This window comes from Neltuma alba, unplaced genomic scaffold, assembly GCF_004799145.2.
Source record: "Neltuma alba isolate B1F8T4 unplaced genomic scaffold, ASM479914v2 tig00004016_pilon, whole genome shotgun sequence".
Lineage (NCBI taxonomy): Eukaryota > Viridiplantae > Streptophyta > Magnoliopsida > Fabales > Fabaceae > Neltuma > Neltuma alba.
Window position 1 is genome coordinate 10890 of NW_021633526.1, and position 18947 is coordinate 29836.

Sequence of the window (18947 nt, forward strand, 5' to 3'; positions counted from 1 at the left end):
TAAACCAAAGCATACTACAATGACAGACATCAGATTCCCAACATTTTCTGATCATCATCTTCCTATGATGACAATACAACCTATGTTTATTATTCCTTAGCATCAATCCATGGACGCTGTCTTCTCCCTCCCCGAGCCTGCCAGAGCTATTTTTCTGCAATCTATAGTGCAGTTCTCGGGCTGCTCATACATTTGTCTTTGGGCCTATGATTCCCTCTTATCCAAGTATAACACACACACGTGTTGTTGTTGTATGATAGAGTTTCTTCATTGGTCATAGGTTTGTCCTTACGTTTCTGAATTGCTTTTGCTTTTCTGAGCAGCCGTTTGCTGTGTTTGGATGGATTGTTCAATGTAAGAATCAACCAACCGAGCACTTCTTCGGGGATTAGTGTAGCTCAAAGGCTTTTTGACCAATATAGGAGTTTAACATTTGATGTCAATGAGTAATTCTCATTTTTTCCCTTCTCTGTGAATGAATATGAGTTTCAGTGTATGTGTTTTATGTATTGTTTATTTGTAAAGTTATTTATGTCGGTTGTTTTTGTTTTATATAGCCGTATTCCAGGACTGGCTTTCAAGAACCGCAGCTACCTTGAGTTGCAGCAACCAGATCTTCTAAGACGGGCATGGACCCCAATACAGACACAATTCTATCAGGTAATTAATTATGAGCTGAATATAAGGATTTAATATGAAGCATTTGTTTGGGCTAATTAAGGTAACTAACCTTTTTATCTTTTTGCAGGAAGCAAGGATTAAGGTCTGCTGTGTGAAGAATAATGAACTGAATACATGAAAAAAATTGATTGCTGAAGTTAATTATGCAGAAAATTCAACCAACCTTCTAAAGCCATTGTTTTGTTGCCTTGTTCACAGACGGCTGTCTTTATGGGGTGCAACAATGGAGAAATGGAACTTGGATTCCCAGACATGTCTCAAGTAAGCAAATCATATCTGGTATTTCAGAATAAATGATTCATGTCTCTGATATGCTCATGAAGTTTTTGATTTTGATGCGCAGGATGATATTCAAACAGCACTAAGGAATTGGTTTCCGGATGAATTTTCCAGATTACAGTCATCATCAAATCAGCAGGCAAACATTGATCAGAGTCAGAATCCACCTTCATCATCTTCATCTTCATTGAGATCACTCTCACTATCTGCAGGAAGCCCTGAATACTCATCCCTTCTGTTCAACATTCCTGGATCTTCTCCTCATTTTCCTCAAGATCATCAATCCCTCACAGCTTCTTCTTCTGGCTCACACCAGCAAGCCATCCAAGCATTAGCTCAAGCCACAGTACAGAGCCCATTTCCCACACCAGAGACTGAAAATGATGCTATAATGAGAGCAATCCTTCATGTTCTTTCTTCTTCTAATCCACCCTCTTCTTCTTCTTCAGCCCCACTTCATCATCATCAGAATTTGCCTAATTATATGGTTCATCCTCATGATGGGACTAGTGCCTTCAGGAGGTACAGCCCCATTATCCCCTCGCCTTCTTCCCAAATGGGACCAGGAGGTCAATTGCGCAGGCAAGGTTTGTTTAAGAGGTCATTGACATTCTTTAGAGGCTTGAATTTCATCAGAATGAGAGAACGTATTCAAACAACTCGCCCGGCCAGCAGTACACAGCTTCATCACATGATTTCAGAAAGAAGAAGGCGTGAAAAGCTCAACGAGAACTTCCAGGCTCTTAGATCTCTTCTTCCTCCAGGAACCAAGGTACAATAAACCCAATAGACAATTGTTAGATTAAGGAACTCAATATCATATGATTAACGCTCGTGAATCGTCAAACGTCACAGAAAATATATTAGTCCTCTCAGAAATAATATTCTCTTTTGAGCAAATCATCGAGCAGTTTCAAGAGCCTAATAAGAGAATGTGGATTTGGGTTTGTTTCAGAAAGACAAAGCTTCAATACTTACAACAGCAAAGGAAGTACTGAGCTCGTTAATGGCGGAGACAGAAAAGCTTAGAGAGAGAAACAAGTGGCTGGAGGCAGCAACATCATCATCATCAATGGCGGCTCCTCCACCAGCTGTGAAAGAAGCAAGTGGCGATGATCATGAAATCGTAAACGAAAGGTTAAATGTCAGAACAATTTCACGCGAACCAGCATCCAGCCCGTCGGAAGAGAGAATCGTGGACTTGGAAGTGACGGTGAGGGGACAAAGTTCTCAAGTCGATATTCTAATTCGATTACTGGGATTTCTGAAGCAAGATCAAAATCTGAGCTTGATTTCCATGGAAGCTAACACCCATTTAGCTCACGCCACTTCCTTCAACCGTATCACCGTTAGACTGAGGGTTGAGGTATGCTCCTTTCCACGTGAAAACCTCATGAAATTATACCAGAAAAATGGTAAAATAAATTAATTAATTAATACTAATATAAAATATAAATTAAAATTCGTAGTAAACGTTCCGTTAATGGGAATTATTTCTCAGTACATATAACACCTTAGCTCAGCTAGTTAATATATTAGTTTATCAATAATGCAATTTGATTAAAATTAGTAAAATAATTAATAGTTTAGATAAGGAGAGTTGCCAACATATTTAATTCAGTGTCTTGTCATTAATTAGTTTTTATTATATGCTAGTTGATCGTGTACTTGATAATTGACCTAGCTTCTAAGACTTGTTCATGTTTGGCTCACATTTAGAAATTGTCAATATAATTTTTAACAACTACCCTTTTTCATAATACATGGTTCACAATTTTATGATTTATTAAAAGATCTTTTTTTAAAAAATATATATAATGAGTTTTTTCCCTCATTCATTCGTAAATGATATTTTCTCAAATACATTACTATCTATCCGATAATGTTTGAATGTGTGTGTATGTGAGTATATTTCCCACAATAGTACTCTTCTGGTTCTAAATATATAAAAACCCGTTTTGTAATGTAATTTGCATTACAAAATGGGTCTTATATTTAGGACCAGAAAAGTATCATGTCTTAGATAACTATATATAAAAATTAACATCATAATAATAAATCACACAACTAGACCCTTCATTAGTATTATCATACATTTATTTCAAAAACCAAGTTGTCAGAACTAGCCAGGACCTTAAAGGCAAATTGATATGATACATAGTCGCCATGTTTCTAGAATACTAAAAATATAGGCTATTAGATTTAGAATAGTCTAGCTTAATATTAGTCACGTATGCTTTTTGTTGGATCCTAGAATTCACTTTTGATTGGTACAACTAAAGGATGAAGTGATTGCAATAATAGTGTATAGATATATAAATAATATGTATAGGGCATAGTAAAATTTAGGAAGGAGGTAAGAAAGTGCAAACATGTTAGTTTGGTTTTGTTTTGGTTAGGTGGGCATGAAGAGTCACAATCAAGCTGATGAGATGTAAAACGCAAAATTATTCAAACATTCAAAAAGAGGATTCTATTTTTCTCAGCCGTCAAATAAGAATAACAACCACTTTGTTTATGTGTAATTTATTTGCATCATTAAAATGATTTCTTACAGATTTTGACATGTGACATGAGAATGACTAGGACTAAGAGGCTTTCTTAATTACTTCCATGAGAATGATGCTAGGACTTGTTTTTTCCCCCCTTAAAATAACCAAAAGGGCCTTAAATATTTTTTTTTAAAAAAATAAATCATCTTATATATCAACTGATTTAGATTTTTAACTCAGGTCAAATTTTGCTTAAAAAATGTTCAACATCTTATTATTCAACTCCTTATCCATTTTATTCATAAATATTATGTTATTTGCACTATTTGTGGTTATACTTATAATTAAGTACACTTTTTTTTTGTTTTTAGATTTTAAAAACTAAATGTAGGTTTACATTTCAATTATTTTCCTGATTGTGGTTTTTCAATTTCAATATGAGCAATACATGTGGTTGCTATATACTATCTCCGGTTTTAATTATAAGACTTCGTCTACAAACAAGATCTTATAATTAGAATCGTAGAACTTATAAATGTTTTCTTCTCATTATTTTTTTGCATTTTATGATTTATATTTGATATAAATTATTCAGATTAAATATCAATATGTTAAATTTCTTGAAATTATAGTATAAAAATATGTATACAGTACACACTTGCTGTTCAAATTTGATTAGAACAACCTAAATATTTAAGAGTGATAATAATGTGGCGTTGGAATTTAAGCCATCCAACACCTTCCTTTGTCTTATCAAAGGAAAAAAGCATGTATGCATATACGCTTATACAGGGGAATGCAAGAGGCAAAAAGTAGCAACTTTTTTTGTGGAGAATAATGATGTTGAGTGAGTCCTCTTTTATGTGTGCAGGGGAGTGAATGGGACGAGGCTGCCTTCCAGGAAGCTGTGAGAAGAGTGGCTGCTGACCTGGCACAGTGACTGACACCTGGACCAATAACCCTAGCCCACGTCATCAGCCGTCATCTATAATTTATTCCACAAATTTTTACTTGCGCCCCCAACCAAATATACCCATGTATTTATTTTATATTATATACATATTATTTCATGTGTGTGCATGCCTAGCATTTCAATATGTACTCTGGATGCCTGGAGGCACTGCTTTGACTCAAGTGGATGGGACCCAGGGACCCACCACTCTTTTTGGGAATCAGATGTTGTATTAATTTCATATTTAATTAAATAGTTAATTTTTTTAAAATTTGAACGGACGCTTCTTATCTTATTTTAGTTTCATGCTTATATACACCCCAATCCTAATTAATATATCTTATTTGTAGACTATAAATAAAATTTTATAATTAAGATTAGAGATAGTATTAAATGGTGTTGGTTTTTCCCTCTTAATTTTATCCAATTTGAAAGATTTAGCATAGTAAGAAAAAGTCATCATAAAATCCTAAAAAAAAGCATGTAATAATAAGTTTCAATGTGAAAAAAATGGGAAAAAAATCTTGACTATAATTTTTTTTAGCAAAGATTTTCTTTATTGGGACATGATAATAGTATAATTTTTTCAACTAATAATAATAATAATACAGGAGACTGTGATATACTACGTCCAGTCCTAATTATAAAAGCCAGTTGACTAATTTGAGGAGATTAAGGAAGTAAGTTGAGTTAGTTATTTGTCTTAAATAGGTGTTGTCTTTCCTAAAATATCTTTGCTAATCAAATGTCTTGACTAAAACTATCAATATTAAAAGGACTAGTTTGGAAAAAAATGTATAAATATGAGAGACAAAATGAATTTGGGTCTTATATTTAAAACCAATATAAAAGTCAAATGGAGTCTTATATTAAGGACCGGAGGTAGTAAATAATTAAAGGTGTCACGTTACCTGTTTTGAGTTTTGACTGCTACTTTAGACAGGAAGAGAACAATAATAATAAAATAAGAGAGGATTCAAAAAACTGAAAGATGGTCAAAACTGTGTTATAATTTTAAAACTTCAAGCCATACATGGGAGTGGCTCTGTTTAATTAAATATGTGGCTCTCATTAAATTCCACGTCATATATTGTGGGCCCCAGAGATTCATTCATGTTCACGTAGGTACAGTGAGCGAGGCAGTGATGGAGACTGCTTTATTGTTAGTCAATGAATTTTCTTCTGTGGAAATTTCTAAACTCAAACTTTTCAGACGGCGCTTTTGACTGCGCTCCCCCAATGTCCAAACCCATCACATTTATGATTCTTTACATTCCTTTCAACTGATTTATTATTTCTACACACACATATATATGTATATATAGAGAGACAGAGAGGGAGAGATTCAAAGCAATCAGCTAACAAACGAGGGGAAAAAGACCAGGCATTGGATTGGTCATTCAACATGTTGAAATAGTGATGATTTGAAGGTGAGTAATCTAATCATGGCTGAAATAAGGTGAATTTAATTACTATTAAAATAATATAATTTAAATAGATAAGGAAATTAATTCAAAATGAACAGAGTATTTACGTGTAAATCGCATTTAACCTAATAAAACAGAGTTACTACATCATTAATGAATATTATCTTTCTTTGTCTTTTTTCAATTCAACGACAACTCATGCTCAGTCAGAGGAGGAAAAAGTAAAATCCGACCCGATCAGCTTGTTCAAAACTCTTCACTAGACCATCTAATAGCCTGATTTACTTATCTGACCGTCAAGTTGAGTTTTAATACTATGACTATGATTTTGCCAAAAGATATTTGGAGAAATCTAAAAACTTTGTATTGTGTGCGTACATTTTAGGACAAAACGTATGTCAACTTTCTTATATTTATTTTGTCAAGTTCCCTATAACATAATGAATATAAATAACTTTTCCTATATTTGAATATGAGTTCCCCTTGTACTTAAATCCTGACTCAGCCACTGTCTATGGCACCAGCACTGGGTTTTGGTTTTTGAAAAAAAAAAAAAAAAGACACATCACAGTGCACAATGGATAATCATGGTTGTCATCAGGGATGGGGCAGCTGCGTTTATTAAGGGACTGTTTTTATAGACAAACCCTAAACAACCAGTTTAATCAAACCAGTTGATGTTAGGTGCTGATAGCTGCCTCAGTAAATAACTAGGATATTTCTGCAAGCGTTGACTGGTTATTTGGTCTAATTACGTGGTTTAATTTAACTTCCCAATTTTCCAGCAAGGTTAAAACTTGTTATAATAAAACTTTCCAACCAGAAAAACACATAATTAAAACAAATTTTTTTTTTAAAAAAAAAAGTCCCTGTACATATATTTTACCACTGATTAATCCCAAGGGGAGAAAATAAAAGGAAGAATTACAATTAAGTCCCACCTAAAGGAATTAATACAAAAAAATCCCTTCAAATCATAAAATTATTCTGAAGTCCCAAGAAATTTTTTTGCAATAAATTTTATTTATTTAATTATCAAATTATCCTCTCTTTTTTAAAAGTTTGCATTGACAACTGAAAGAGCAGTGGTTGACAACTTATGGTGCAAGAATTGACAACTATCACGGCTGGTTTGATAACACATTTTCTTAGCATATCACACCCTAAGTTGTCAAATCAGCCACGATAGTTGTCAGTCCCTACATCTTAAATTGTCAACTACTGCTCTTTCAGTTATCAATACAAATTTTTTTAAAAAAAAAAGGTAATTTGATAATTAAACAAATAAAATTTATTGGAAAAAAATCTCTTGAGACTTCAGAATAATTTCATGATTTTAATAAACCTTTTTGTATTTAATTCTCTTAAGTGAGACCTAATTGCAATTTTCCCAAAATAAAATCCACTCTCTACGCTGCAGGCTTCACTACAGGGAAATAAGGGCAAATTAACAGGAGTGAGGAAGAAAAAGACGACACCAGAAATGTTATACATGAAGAGTTATATGCTTACACATAATAGGCAATGGCTCAATGATTAACTACATGCATTGCAAACATATATCAATTGACACTTCCTTTCCTCCATACAAAATCTGCACATGAACCAATGACCCAATGATTCCATTAATGGCGACAGCGTACAGTAAATGGACTTGGATCCCCTTAATTGCTTAAGAAAGAAGACAGGCATGGAATAGAATCCGCATGAGGCCCACAACGACAGGTGGACCCCACATCTATTTCTATCTCTTTCCTCACGTGAGCAATCAAGCAACCGAGAGGACTAATTGATAAAAGAGCCATATGATTCGGAACCACAAGCATTTGAGGATTTTGTTGCTTAAGGCTGCCTCCAAGCAAGGAAAGATAAAGTGAAGCATGCTTTGGGAGTATCAGCAAAATCATGCTTCTGCAGCAGCAGCAGCAGCTTCTTCATCAGTAGAGTAAGGTGATACAACTTCTGTAACATCTCCATCTGTCACCGCTGTAAGAAGCTTCTCCCTCAGCTTCAGAATAAGTCCTTCTTGAGCACTAGGGTTGCTAGCCAGGAACTTCTTAAGAGCATCCTTGCCATGGAAGTTCTGGCCATTGTAGTTGTAAAATGAACCAGACTTAGAGATGAATTTATGTTTTAGGCTCAAATCTAAGACCTCTGCTTCTCTACATATACCCTTGCCAAACTCAAGCTCAAACTGTGCAGTTTTAAATGGAGGAGCAAGCTTGTTCTTCACAACCTTGACAAGGACCTGGCTTCCTAGAGTCTGCACGACATGCAGGGTAAACACAATGAAGGAGGAAAGCCAGAATCATATGAAAAATATCATGCTCTAAAAATATTGATCTTATGATATTTAAGTTAACCAGCGAGAGCCATTAGGTTCAACAAGATTAAGATGACTCCAATATCCATCAAAAGGCACAGATGCTTAAATGTTAAAAATACCAAAATGATGTTTCATACTCTCAAAATATAAGCATCAAATCTTTGAAGGAGTTTGGTTTTTTATGTGCATCACTTTTGATTTGTCTGATCATTTAATATATTTTTTCTATTTTTACCCATAATTAATTATATGTCTCATCTCTTTTTTCCACTCATTCTCCTTCCTGCTTACTTCTCTCCATAAATAAGGGTGTTTAGGAAAAATAGGTTGCATTGTTTTACATGTTTATTTTTAACTAACTTTTTGAATTGTGTGAATTAGTTATTTGATGCTTATATTTTGAACTGGAGGGAGTATATACTAGCAACTGGAATTCTGACCCATGTGCTGCACTGGATTCTTAAAATCTGATAGGATCAAATTTATAAAAGAGTTTTGGGAGAGAGGGAAAGTTTAGACTTAAAATTTGAGAAGAACTATAAAAGAGGGCATGGAGCCCGGAACAAAGTTGAATCTGTTGGATGAGGATAAAATCAATCGAGAAATTAGCAGTAAATCTATTCAAGATATAGTTCTCTACTTCTCTGATGCCTATAAATATGACTAGCTGGAGATGATGCTGTTAAGTTCAAAAACATGACATCGCTCATTTTTCCCACTAAATTGTAACTAGAAGAAGCAGCTTATAGTTTCAATTTCGGCTAACCCTTAGTTATCTATTTCATGCTTATTTAACACTAGCATTTGAAATGGCAAACTAAACAATATAGCAAGAGGCAAAAAGGCAGGGTCAAAAAGCACATTCTTGGTACCTCTTCTGCCTTCTTAACATATGCTATTCGTTTGATATTTAGCCGCACTGAAGCATAGAATTTCAATGCATTACCACCACAAGTAACATCTGATGGCCCACCAAAACCCCCAAAAGTAGAAAGCTTTGACCTCACCTGCAGAAGCATACAAGAATCATTTACGATTGAATCATTATAAAAGCATCTCTCAATTAATTTGAACAAACCCAGACCGCCCAAAGTATATTCCAGAGCACACATCTTATGATCTTACCTAGAGAATACCAACAATACTTTCCCATATAAAGAAATTTGGAAAAGAGAACATCATCCATGTCCAAACAGAAGGCTCTTAAAGATAACATATAAAAAATGGAAGAAGAAGAAGAGAGTAGGATCATTTAAGTTTTGTCCAAACAGAAGGCTTTTAAAGATACCATATATTCTCTGCTGGTACCTGGTTTATAAAAATCAATATACAATGGGACATTGATAAAGAGTGACACAATTTTCGAAGTGCCTGGCTCATCAACCTAGCCTGCATTGCCATGTGAGCATCACCCATCTCACCTTCAAGCTCGCCTTTAGGAACAAGAGCAGCTACCTATCATTGGACACAAAGCAAAACGTTAGCACACATATATCCAAGAACTATAAAATCTTCCGTTCAATGAAAAACAATTTAAGATAATGTCGATCATGTTCAAGTTAAAAGGGTACGAGAAATAGAGAGAAGAGGGGGAAAAACTGAAACAACACGGGCAGTAAGCACATAACTCCATTAAAAAAAACTTTAGTAGGCAGTAACGAAGATTCAAATTATTAGAAACAGCAATATTTACAATAAAAATTAAATTAAATTCAGTCCTATTGCAATTCTTAAAACAACTCATTGCTTCCACAACACTATCACCATCACACGCATCATTCTCATGGTAAGTGGTTTTACACTATATTGGAGTGCGATACAGATAATAGCAGAGACATGCAAGCAATGATACTCATAAAAACCACAAATTAGAGAAGAGTATATTGCAGAAAGCATAAAATGACACTCAATAGCATAGCAGTAAGTATAAGTACCCACAAAAGTCAAAGACCAACCAGAAAGAGTGGAGAAAACAAAAATTAAAAAATAAATCTCCATACTTACACTATCAACAACAATTACATCAATTGAATCACTTCGAGTTAAGGTATCAACAAGACTAAGTGCTTGTTCACCACAATCAGGTTGAGAGACAAGCAAGTTCTGAGTATTAACACCAATAGACTCCGCGAGTGTTTTATCAAGTGAATGCTCAGCATCAATAAAAGCACAATAGCCTACATAAAACAAACAAGTACAAAATACTTATAGAGATACTCTGGCATGTTGATCAAACTGGCTGAAATTGCAGACCTCCCCTCTTCATCATTAAAAGAACAGGAAAATAAGTCTAGATAATTCAAAGTTTCCTAAAAATACTTATCACGTAAAATTTACAAAATAAGGTAACAATAACAGTGTGCCCCTCTTTTGGGCAAATGGAATTCTGCAAGCACCAATAAACTGTTGGCATAGCATGTTAAAGCATAGAATAAATTAAATGAGATAAGGTTTTGACCAACAATTCAACGCCATCAATAATGTTGGTCAAATGAGTATTTCATGAAAATGATTTACGCATAAATTTATTAGTCAAACAAACGACTGTGTCCATCCTAAGTAATACCTCAGGCAAATATCCAGAGAAAGGGAAGTGAGAAGGTTAAAAGCAATTTTAAAAGGTCATCATATCTACAGAAATAATAGTCCCAACAAAGCATATAACGCGATAAATAGTATAATAATGATTGCAGAAGTAACATATAAAGATAACCTCCTTGCTTCTGCGCTTCTGCAATCACATGCAAGGCAAGAGTAGTTTTCCCAGAAGCCTCCGGACCATATATTTCCACAACACGTCCCTACAAATATCACACTGAAGCATATCAATCAGCGTACATGTATTGCACACTGCAGAATAATATTGGCTCTCTCGTCCCTTCCAATATACAAAAGCCAATTTTGTCTGTGAAAACTGAATCGCACACTGTTTCATTTCCCAAACAACTTTTTACTCGTAGCAAACTATAAAAGCCAAATTGTCAATTATCAAGATTTGTTAGTGATGACAATCATATACAACTAGCAGCCACTAGGATTTTTAAAGTCTATTCATATCCAACGAAGAGAAAGAAACTTCTTTAAGCAAGGATCTAAAGATACCTTTGGAAGTCCACCAACTCCTAGTGCCATATCAAGCGCAAAAGAACCAGTTGACACTACATCTACAGGTACATGCTTTTCAGAGACAGAGCGACCAAGCCACATGATAGATCCCTTTCCATGTGCAGAAGTGATCTGATCCAGAGCTTGTTGTAGGGCTAACTCTTTCTTAGACATATTTTCTTCGCATGAATCAATTCCATCTGGTTTTGACCCCCTTTTACCTTCAAGTAGACCGAAATAAGAGCTATCATCATCATCGTCATGATAAGATCAGTGAACCTTAAAGGGAATAATGAGACAACGAATTTCAAAGACTTATGGCGATCCCTTTGGCGTAATTAATGGTGCAAAATAAATTAAGCCTCTTATCATCAGCTAAGGATACAGGGGAGGGTAGAAAAATGCATTCTTCAACAACCTCGAGTTGAGAAGCTTAAAATTTGCGCTGTGGCCAATAATCCATGTCTAAAGCCCTGGAAAAAGGGTAAACAATTATAAGTATATAATTGACCACATACCAAACCCAAATGGCCATAATATTTTTCCTTGAAAAACATAAAGACATATATTCCTGAGAAAGGCGATTAAGGAAAAAGCTTATGCCGGTACTTTATCAGATTTTCACGACTAACAGTTCAAACAAACCCTTCCTTAAATGGGGGCCCGGGGTAGACAACAAATAGATGACCGAGCTGTAACAGAATCCCTCAACTCAAGAGAGAAGGTATAGAAACAAGGAGGGGAAGGAGGGGACAGTGGAACATTTCTCGTGCAACAGAATACAGCCAAAAAGGAATGTCGATTAAAATAGAGTCGATTGCCATGCATACTAATAATGTACAGGTTGCAAAACAAGAATATTCAAACAAATAGAGCCGTACCATTGTAGTAACGTCATGGCCGAAAAGAGAGCTCCTGAGAAGGCAAGTTTTACGAAGCAGCCTGGACATAGTAGCACCCCGCAGATTCTGACCTCCCAACTTCACAATATGACCAAAAGGACAGAAACTTTCTCGAACATTAAACAATGTTATGAGCAAAAGAAGCAAGAGTTTCACTCATGGACAAGCACAAACTTGAACCGTGAACCGTCAGTCTCTCAGACAAGACCACTGCCGCGTTTTTTTAGGGTTTTTGGGGGTTTAATTAATCTATTTTTCCCTCCATTTTGAATAGTTGTGTCGCCGGTAAGAGGTCGGCCATTCTCCATGAAAAAAATAGAGTAAATAAATTTAATGTCAAATTAATTTTATACTAGATAAATATGAGACGAAAATTTTGCCTTGTACACTCAAAAATGTAATGAATAATGTAACTCAATTTTTTTTTAAATTTATTTTTTGCCAACAATAATGTAGCTTGTTTAAACTCCTTATATGCGGGCAAAAAAAATGATCTTTTTAATATAATGAGAAATGCATCTAATTAAAATATTCAGTGGACAACCCTTGATACTTGCAGTGGCCTTGGAAGAGTCCACCGTTGTTGGAAGCGTCGTTGTCGGAAATTTTTTTGGCAAGTAGAATTCATCCCATCTGTGTCTCTTGCATTCTTCTTTTATTTTAATGTCTTTTAAAATTATGTTTCCAATATGGTTATTATAGTTTTAAATTGTGATGACGAAAATCTAGCAGCTGTGAATTAAGTTGTTTTTAATAATTTGATACTCCCCCTGTTCCTTATTATAAGAGACAAATAACTGAAGTACATTGATAAAAAAAACAGTTAAAATTAGTTAAGAATAATTAATGTGCAAAAAGTATAATTTTTTTTTCAAAAATACCCTCATTAATAAGGAAAGAGAGCATGAGAGAGAATAATTAAATTATTAAAAGAGAAGTAGGAGGGAGAGAGAGTGTGAGTTGGAGATAATAAATATGGGTAAAATAGTAAATCAACACAAAAAAGTAGAGACAACTTGTAAGTGTCTCTTATATATAGGAACATGCCATAAGTATCAAATGTCTCTTATAATAAGAAACGGAGAGAGTATTTTATTAGGAATTTTATCTACCGACGGGTATGGATAGTAGAGAGAATGTGAATAAAAAAAACAAGATCTTTTATTGCTGATTTAAATAGGGATAATTAATCTGCAAGTCCTTATAGTTTCAACCAATTTTGAATCAGGTCCCTATAATTTTTTTTCTTTTTATTATATCCTTATACTTTCACCTGTTTTTAATTAGGTCCTTGCATTTATTTTTCTTTTTATCAAGTCCTTATAAGATCACCTTATTTTAAAGTAAGTCCCTGAATTTTTTATTCTTTATTTTATAAATTCTAATAGTACTATTTTATAAACATAAAATAGTATATATTATGTAATATTAGTTTATAAACAATAATATTCTAAAAATAATGAATTATTATAATAATTTTATTTTTTTTAGCAAAAAAAATTAATTGTTTTAAAAAAATTTCCTTAATTAATTAATTATATTACTTATCTTTTATTATATAATTATTAATATTTTATATTTCAGTACTAATTTATTTAATTAAGTTCATATTTAATTAATAAATAAAAATTAAAACTAGATGGACCTAATTAAAATTTTAGTGAAATTATAAGGACTTAATAAAAAGAAAAATAAATGCGAGGACCTAATTAAAAATAGATGAAAGTATAAGGACCTGATAAAAAGAAAAAAAACTATAAGGACCTAATTCAAAATTGGTTAAAACTATAAGAACTTCCAGATTAATTAACCCATCTAAATATACTAAGAAAGTGTTGGGACAACTCCAAAAATACTTTTCAAATATACTATTTCACAAATTGAAATAAACTCCTCTACATATTTACGTAAAAGTTCTATTAAAACTATGATTTTGTTTTACCCAATCACCCTTTAAAAAACAGCAGCAACTTGTCTTGAGGAGTTTGAAATTTGAAATCCTGGGGAAGAAAATATATGCCGGCAGACACACAATTTGGAGCTGTAAAGACTAAAAGACACAATATATATAATTAACCGTAGTGTCTGAGATACAAATTCAAGCATTGAGAAATCACAACATCCCTAACTATATCTAACCACATTCTCTGCAGAGAGATTGGGGAAAAAGAAGGCAACTCTCAAAACCACTCAGATCATATAAGATTAAGAGAGAAGAATGAATAAATAACCATCAAAAACTGCTTCACTTGCACCCATTTTTTGACCCAGCAGCATTCATTCAGGCACCTAAACACAGCTACAAACTCAACAAAACAACCTCCGCTACTGCTGCTTGCACTCTGGAGGTTGCTCACCCGTCTGACCACCTACCTGCGCTCTTCCACTCTTCTGAAGATACAGAAAAATAAATTTGAATTAGAGCAAACTCCATAAAACCAAAGAACCTATTAAACTGAGATAGCGATATTAATACAACAAACAACACCACAGAGCATCTTATGAACAAATTCAATTCCAAATGCCATGTCTAATTTGTTTTGGACATGTATTTGGCATAATTGGCTTTGTTAAGTACTGGGGCCGCATAGTAGAGAACAGGAGTTGATAAAACTTTCTGTGGTAGATTTTTTGTCTGTGCTTAATATCATCTCATTTGCATATCACGATTCTTTACCTTGTGTGCTGATGACTGCAGGCAGCATTCCAAACAAAATTTGACACCGGAAAGGGTGAAAGAAAATAATCATCAGTTCCTATTCAAACAGTAAATAAAAACAAAGTAATTTCAAAATACAAAGGGAACGATCTGCACAAATTACCTTCTTTTTACTCTTTTGCTCTTCCTCATCCTCATCCTCATCATCATCTTCATCCTCCTCCTCTTCATCATCCTCCTCCTCAGTGTCTTCATCATCATCCTCATCATCCTCTATGTCTCCAAACTCCTCTCCTTGAATGGCCTCCCCAGTAAACCACGAAACAGCATGGGGGATAATCTTGTCTCTTATTGTTGACCTGAACAGAGAAATAAAAGTGATTCAGAAATTACACAAAATTATGAAGATGAAATATGAAATACCGAAAAGGTGAAATCCAGAGTCAACAGTTGGTTGAAAGATTACATTACTAAACGTGATTAAGCTTACCCAATGTCATAATCTTGTTCCATCTGGTTCTGAAGTTCTTCAGCCTATTCAAAAAGAAAATGACTGACATAAGAGAAAGAAAAATATTCAAAATCACTAGCCCGTAGATCATGTACATGGAAACATACCATATCTTCGTCAATATCTTCATCATCTTCAGGAACTTGTGGTGGATTGAAAAAATTAAAGAAACTTTCACAATTTTCAGTTTTGGTGATTGGTTTAGCATTCTTTGCACCCTTCTTAGGCTTTTTCTTAAGCAGCTTCTGCGTCAAGCACTTTCCTGGATACCATTCAATTTCCGTCCTACAAGAAAAATGCAATAAACCAGCCTTAGTAATGTGACTGTACACCGGGGACTAGATGTAGGGAGTGAATCAAAAAAGAAAGAACATACCCAGTTGCTTTCTCCAGTATAGGTTCATCCTCATCAATCATATGATAAGTTTTGGTCAAGACAGAATTCTTAAAATAAGGATTGGTATCAAAGAAAAACTCCAGCTTAAATCCTTTAGGGTTTTCATTCCGGCTCCACTTAATGTCTTTAAGAAACTTGAGAGCACCTTCATCTCGCTCAGAAATCTGAGATATATGTATACACACACATATATAAGTTAACTATGCTAGTACCAAGACTATGAAACTCAGAATTGAATAGATTGTAAAGATTAAACTCAATTGACAAACCTCCTCAGCTAACACTTCATTATTTTTCATTGCAGTGAGCCAGAAAGCAGGTACACCTTTCTCTACATAAGCACACAAGTAAATCAAAAAACTGAAACCCTTTTCAAAGAATAGAGTAGGCATTATGTATGGTACCTTTCTCCTCTTCTGTACTAGCTGCTGCTTCATCTGCAACTCCTTCAACTTCCGTAACACCATTTACAATGTCATAGCGCTGTATTCGTACGTTAAATGTTATAGTGGTAGATAACAAAAATCAAATGTCCCAAAATTTTAGGAAGAGAGAGCTTTTTAATTTAATCAAGAATATTAGGAGTTATAATAAATAAAGAATGGACACAAACATTAAAATTGAAATAAGAAATCCGCAATTTTTAACTATACAGCCTTAGAATTACGGAAGAGCAATATTCATTTATGTCAACCATAATTCATCATCTTCAATATTTACAAGTATAGAATACTGAAAATACCTTGTATACAAAGGTTGATACAATTTTTGGTATTTTGCTTCTAGAGCTGCCCTCTCCTCAAAATACTTTGCCTCTAATTCATCGTGTTGACTCTGCAAGAGGAAGAAATTTCATTGTGAGATTTCATGGAATACACAGAAATTGCCATCTCCATCTGAACAGATACATTATCAACGAACACGAATTATGATCCAATTTCAACTCTCCAAGATGAATGATATGCAATCACAGTTATGCCCAGACGCTTCTGAGTTGAAAGTCAGATTTCTGAGGTCATAAAAAGTGTAAGGACACCAAAATTCCTGGGTCAGTTCATAAGTCAACTTTAGCTTCATTACTCAATCGAACTCCATAAATATTTAAGCAGCTTACATCCAACAGTGTTTAGAATCAAGCTATTGACCCACCTTTACCTTCGTCCAAATTTTTAGCGTATGCACCATATCACAACCTTGCTTAAGATGAAAATAAAAATAAAAATTTACCATATTATATCGGCAAGCAACAAAATTATTTACACCCTGTATTGCAACGCATCTCTAAATCTAAGTGAAAGATCGTATATTTCGAACAGAGGAGCAGTTAACAAACATGCGGAAGAAAATTAAACCCCTGGAAATTAGCATTATAATTTGTTACGCTTATTCCGAAAACAAGGACATGCCTGAATCCCTCTGAGAAACTCAACACGCTTCCGGACATTGGGCGATAGACTCTCTAGAACGTCTGCGTGCTGACCAGCCAAACTCTGTATCTTATTCTGCAAAAGAGAATTTCCAAATCAGTGAAAATCAAACCAACGCAAAAAAAGAACTTGACGTTAATACCCTAATTCCCAGTGATTATTGGCAATAAACCGCAATCAACAGTACATGAAAAGGGAATACAAAATTCAATGCACAACGACACACAGCATTGGTTAGGAAAAAATTACAAGAATAGAGTAAAATAAGCTTAAGTTTCCGAGGGAACTAAAAAAGAGAAATTTTCCCCTCCAGCAGTTTCCCTTGAAGCAAACAACTCAAACAAAGCAAATATCAAACACTATAAGTAACTGATAAGGAGTATACAGACCTTGAGAGCATTGACGAGGTCTGTTCGATCATCCTCATTAAGAGCTTCACGGAAAAATAAACAAGATGAGAAGCAGGATAAATTCCAGCTAGAAAGAAGATGAAATGCAAAAGATTTCAAGGGAAAGCGGATTTGAACAGATAAGAGATGGTATATCACCAGAGCTAAGATCCTGCATATTGAGATTATCCTTGTCGTTGCTCATTGAGCTTCACTCGTGGGTTGCAATGAAGGATGCAAATGAGGGAGGCACAGGAGAAGAAGATACAGCAAATTTGCCAAAACCCTAGACAGCAAGCAAAGAAGGTACCTAAATGAGACTTCCGTTCAGAAACATTCTGGTTCTTTGGACTTCGTAGGGTAACAGCTTTTATTTTTTAAAAAAACAAATGAAGAAAAAATATTATTACACATCTTCTTTGAATAAAAGATAAAAAATAGAGGGAAAAAACAAATATGTAAATAACTAAAATAATTTTATCTCAAAATATATGATGTTTGAAATCAAATTAAATATCTCAGTTCAAAAATTATATGAATATTGATATTATCAAATAATTTAAAATAAAATTAATTAATAAAAGTATGTTATCATATTATTATATGTAAAAATCAAATAATTTAGTAAAAAAATGTTATTTTTAATAGAAAAAAATATGAATAATTTTTTTAATTAAATATAATAAAAAATTTAAATATGATAAAAGAAAATAAGTAAAATATATATTATTTGGCTGCAATGAAATAATTTTGCTAAATTATAAAGTAGTCATATATAAAATTAAAAAAATTGCATTAAAAGCAAAACATGCGTATACTCATCTAATATGAAGTAGAATATACAAGAAATATGAATTTTCTTATTTTTTCTTGATACGTGAAGAAAAAAATTGAAAAGAAAATGACACAAGCGACACACTCCATTTTCTCTCATAAATCCTACCTTTCTTTTTCTCTTGTTTTCTCTCCCCATCCAAACAGGAAAAAAAACTCATTTTTCTCTTTATTTTTCTTCCTAATTTTCTTTCCTCTTTCATTTTCTCTTTATCCAAATATGGAATTAAGGTGTAATTTTACTCGTGTAATTTTAGTTATGATTTTATTTTTAAGTGTAGTGTTGCCCTCATCTTTAGGTGCAAAGGGGTAAAATTGCACTCAAAAAATAAAATTAATGTTAAAATTACACCAATAAAAAGATAAGGTAAAATTATATTTGAAAAATAAGATCAGGTCAAAATTACATCTTAACCTTTTGAAAAAGAAAAGAAAAGCTTTTATTATAAAAATTGCAGTAAAATGTAATTGAGAAAATCTAAAAAAAAACACTTCTAAAATTTTAAAATCCCAAGTTAAGACTGAGTATAAAAATGTGTTGCTATTTATTTTTTAAATATTATCAA

At 33.6% G+C, this 18947-nt stretch overlaps 3 protein-coding genes and 1 long non-coding RNA gene across 4 annotated transcripts in view; 1 reads left to right on the forward strand and 3 right to left on the reverse strand.

The window, feature by feature from the left end:
- On the forward strand, positions 1-4639 carry LOC114743414 (putative transcription factor bHLH041). Its single transcript, XM_028931626.1, has 8 exons — positions 1-225; positions 324-446; positions 558-660; positions 749-763; positions 880-942; positions 1025-1732; positions 1916-2326; positions 4324-4639. Exons 1-8 carry the CDS (start codon positions 110-112, stop codon positions 4390-4392), a joined length of 1608 nt encoding a protein of 535 aa, XP_028787459.1. The 5' UTR covers positions 1-109; the 3' UTR covers positions 4393-4639.
- The window catches only part of LOC114743417 (uncharacterized), a 25091-nt gene continuing 6597 nt past the window's right edge, over positions 454-18947 (reverse strand). Inside the window, exons 2-3 of the long non-coding RNA XR_003740003.1 lie at positions 4388-4399; positions 454-464 (exon numbers count right to left, since the gene is read on the reverse strand). This is a non-coding gene — a long non-coding RNA (uncharacterized LOC114743417). The remainder of the gene's footprint in view (positions 465-4387; positions 4400-18947) is intronic.
- On the reverse strand, positions 7497-12350 carry LOC114743415 (DNA repair protein recA homolog 3, mitochondrial-like). The gene is made up of 8 exons (XM_028931627.1): positions 12144-12350; positions 11681-11735; positions 11260-11483; positions 10871-10958; positions 10162-10334; positions 9466-9612; positions 9030-9164; positions 7497-8094 (listed from the first exon to the last, which is right to left on the reverse strand). The coding sequence occupies exons 1-8, from the start codon at positions 12210-12212 to the stop codon at positions 7735-7737; spliced, it is 1251 nt and encodes a 416-aa protein (XP_028787460.1). The 5' UTR covers positions 12213-12350; the 3' UTR covers positions 7497-7734.
- LOC114743416 (nucleosome assembly protein 1;2-like) lies at positions 14199-17873 on the reverse strand. Its single transcript, XM_028931628.1, has 12 exons — positions 17707-17873; positions 17548-17591; positions 17138-17233; positions 16475-16565; positions 16136-16216; positions 16001-16062; positions 15711-15895; positions 15442-15619; positions 15314-15357; positions 14987-15182; positions 14842-14856; positions 14199-14555 (listed from the first exon to the last, which is right to left on the reverse strand). Exons 1-12 carry the CDS (start codon positions 17750-17752, stop codon positions 14490-14492), a joined length of 1104 nt encoding a protein of 367 aa, XP_028787461.1. The 5' UTR covers positions 17753-17873; the 3' UTR covers positions 14199-14489.